At 29.7% G+C, this 2,120-nt stretch overlaps 1 protein-coding gene across 1 annotated transcript; it reads left to right on the top strand.

Annotated features, from left to right (window-relative positions):
• The first annotated feature begins 501 nt into the window (after positions 1-501).
• Positions 502-966, top strand: LOC108557341 (glutamate-gated chloride channel-like). The gene is made up of 2 exons (XM_017913826.1): positions 502-626; positions 740-966. The coding sequence occupies exons 1-2, from the start codon at positions 509-511 to the stop codon at positions 964-966; spliced, it is 345 nt and encodes a 114-aa protein (XP_017769315.1). The 5' UTR covers positions 502-508.
• Positions 967-2,120: the final 1,154 nt, after the last annotated feature.

Genomic DNA, 2,120 nt, shown 5'->3' on the forward strand with positions numbered 1-2,120 from the left:
ATATCATTTTGTATATTTTATTGCGGCTAAAAGACAGTAACAAATCGTCAAATATTAATTAATATTAAGAAATCGCAACAGAATTAGCGATTACAAAACTTAACGTTATAGAATTTAGATATGATTATGTAACGTTATTGATCTAAAAAATATGGAAAGACGAACAAACTCATGGTTTAGTTGATGTGATCCGAAGATTCGTATCCTCTGTGTTTATATGTCAAGTTCTTGGGACAAAAACGCCGATGACGGACTGAATGTTATCCGATTATGTAAGCCAACAAGAAGATTAATTAAACGTCCCTCGACTTTGCTCGATCACATTCACTACGTTTTGAGTGAATTTCCAGAGACAAGCATAACAAAATCAATTTATTAAAGATTTCTTTAAATATTCTACTCAAGAAGTTAAATTATTTTGTTGTTGTTGTTAAGATAAATGTTGTTTTCTTGCTATCCGAATTCAGTTTGCTTTTCTTCGATCTGCATTTGCAGTAAGTGAAATGAAATGTGTATGTTTTTTATTTTCTTGTGTGATTGCAGATACTCTTTGGTCGTGTACTGTCCCATGGATTTCTCGAAATTCCCCTTTGATCACCAGAAATGCGCTCTGTCGATATCCAGCTGTACGTTGTTAACCTTTCTTTCACTCAAACATTTTTTACCAAACATCACGAGATTTCAATACAATTTTTACTGAAGAACATAACATTTTATGTAACTTCTTTATAATTTTTAGTTGCGTGGAAGGAAAACGACTTGATTTTAGCTTGGAATTACGAAGATCCTGTTCATTTTACCGAACGTGTCGACTCGATGCTGCCGTTTTTCAAGTTGCGAAATTACAACACGACTGCCGGTGATAAGGAAACGCAAACTGGTGAGTTTCAATCCATATATTTAATACACTCATTGATTACTGAAGAATCACAGAACAAATTTCACATGCAACACCATAAACTGTAAAACATTGGATGAGATTTATCTTAATTTTACTCTTAGTGGAAATGTAATAATACAGAGGAAGATATTAAGAAAATCTCAAAGAATATACAAAATTTCACAAATTAGACTCGTCTTATAAATTCATAAACATTGAACTTTTCGAAGATTAACGATTCAAATTAAGATTAAGTAGAGATTAAATTTGTTGGCAAATTCTTCAAAACATTCGTCTATTTCGAACAGCCTACACTTATTGAGTATGGATTGACAATTTTGTTAAATAATCAATAGTAATTGAACAAAAGAAAGGAAAAGATTGAATTGCAAACAATTTGTAGATAGAATCATAACAAATCCAGATTCTCGACTCATATAATTTAACATAAATCCATTTTCCCTATTAGATTTTTGTTGAATAAATTTGGTAATGAAGTCACAGAACAAATTTCACATACAATTTATTGCATCACGTGTGTGCAATCAGCGAACAATACTCGAAGAGATATATCTAATTATTACTCTTAGTGGATATAACTCTTCAATCGTTAAATTGATGATATAAATACGAAAATAAAAGTACAACGAATGTAATAATACAAATAGAGATATTAAGAAAATCTCAAAGAATATACAATATTTCACAAATTAGACTCGTCTTATAAATTCATAAACATTGAACTTTTCGAAGATTAAGATTCAAATTAAGATTAAGTAGAGATTAAATTTGTTGGCAAATTCTTCAAAAATTGTCTATTTCGAACAGCTTACACTTATTGAGTATGGATTGACAAATTTGTTAAATAATCAATAGTAATTGACAAAGAAAGTAAAAGATTGAATTGATATAATTTGTAGACAGAATCATAACAAATCTAGATTCTCGACTCATATAAGTTTACAGACATCTATTTTCTCCATTAGATTTTTGTTCAAGAAATTTCGTAATGAAAAAATAGAAAAAGAATATGTTTGACGATTTGTGAAGATTTACAGAACAAATTTCACATCCAATTTATTGCAACACATGCAGGCACAATCGAGTTCACTCGTGCAATTTTACATGGATATACAAAAAAATTGTAAATTGTCGAAGAGAATCGAAAATTACTCGTAGTGGAAATCACTCTTCAATCGTTAAATTGATGATACAAACACAAAACTTAAGTACAACGAAT

Source organism: Nicrophorus vespilloides, unplaced genomic scaffold (assembly GCF_001412225.1).
Source record: "Nicrophorus vespilloides isolate i.1.1-1 unplaced genomic scaffold, Nicve_v1.0, whole genome shotgun sequence".
NCBI lineage: Eukaryota > Metazoa > Arthropoda > Insecta > Coleoptera > Silphidae > Nicrophorus > Nicrophorus vespilloides.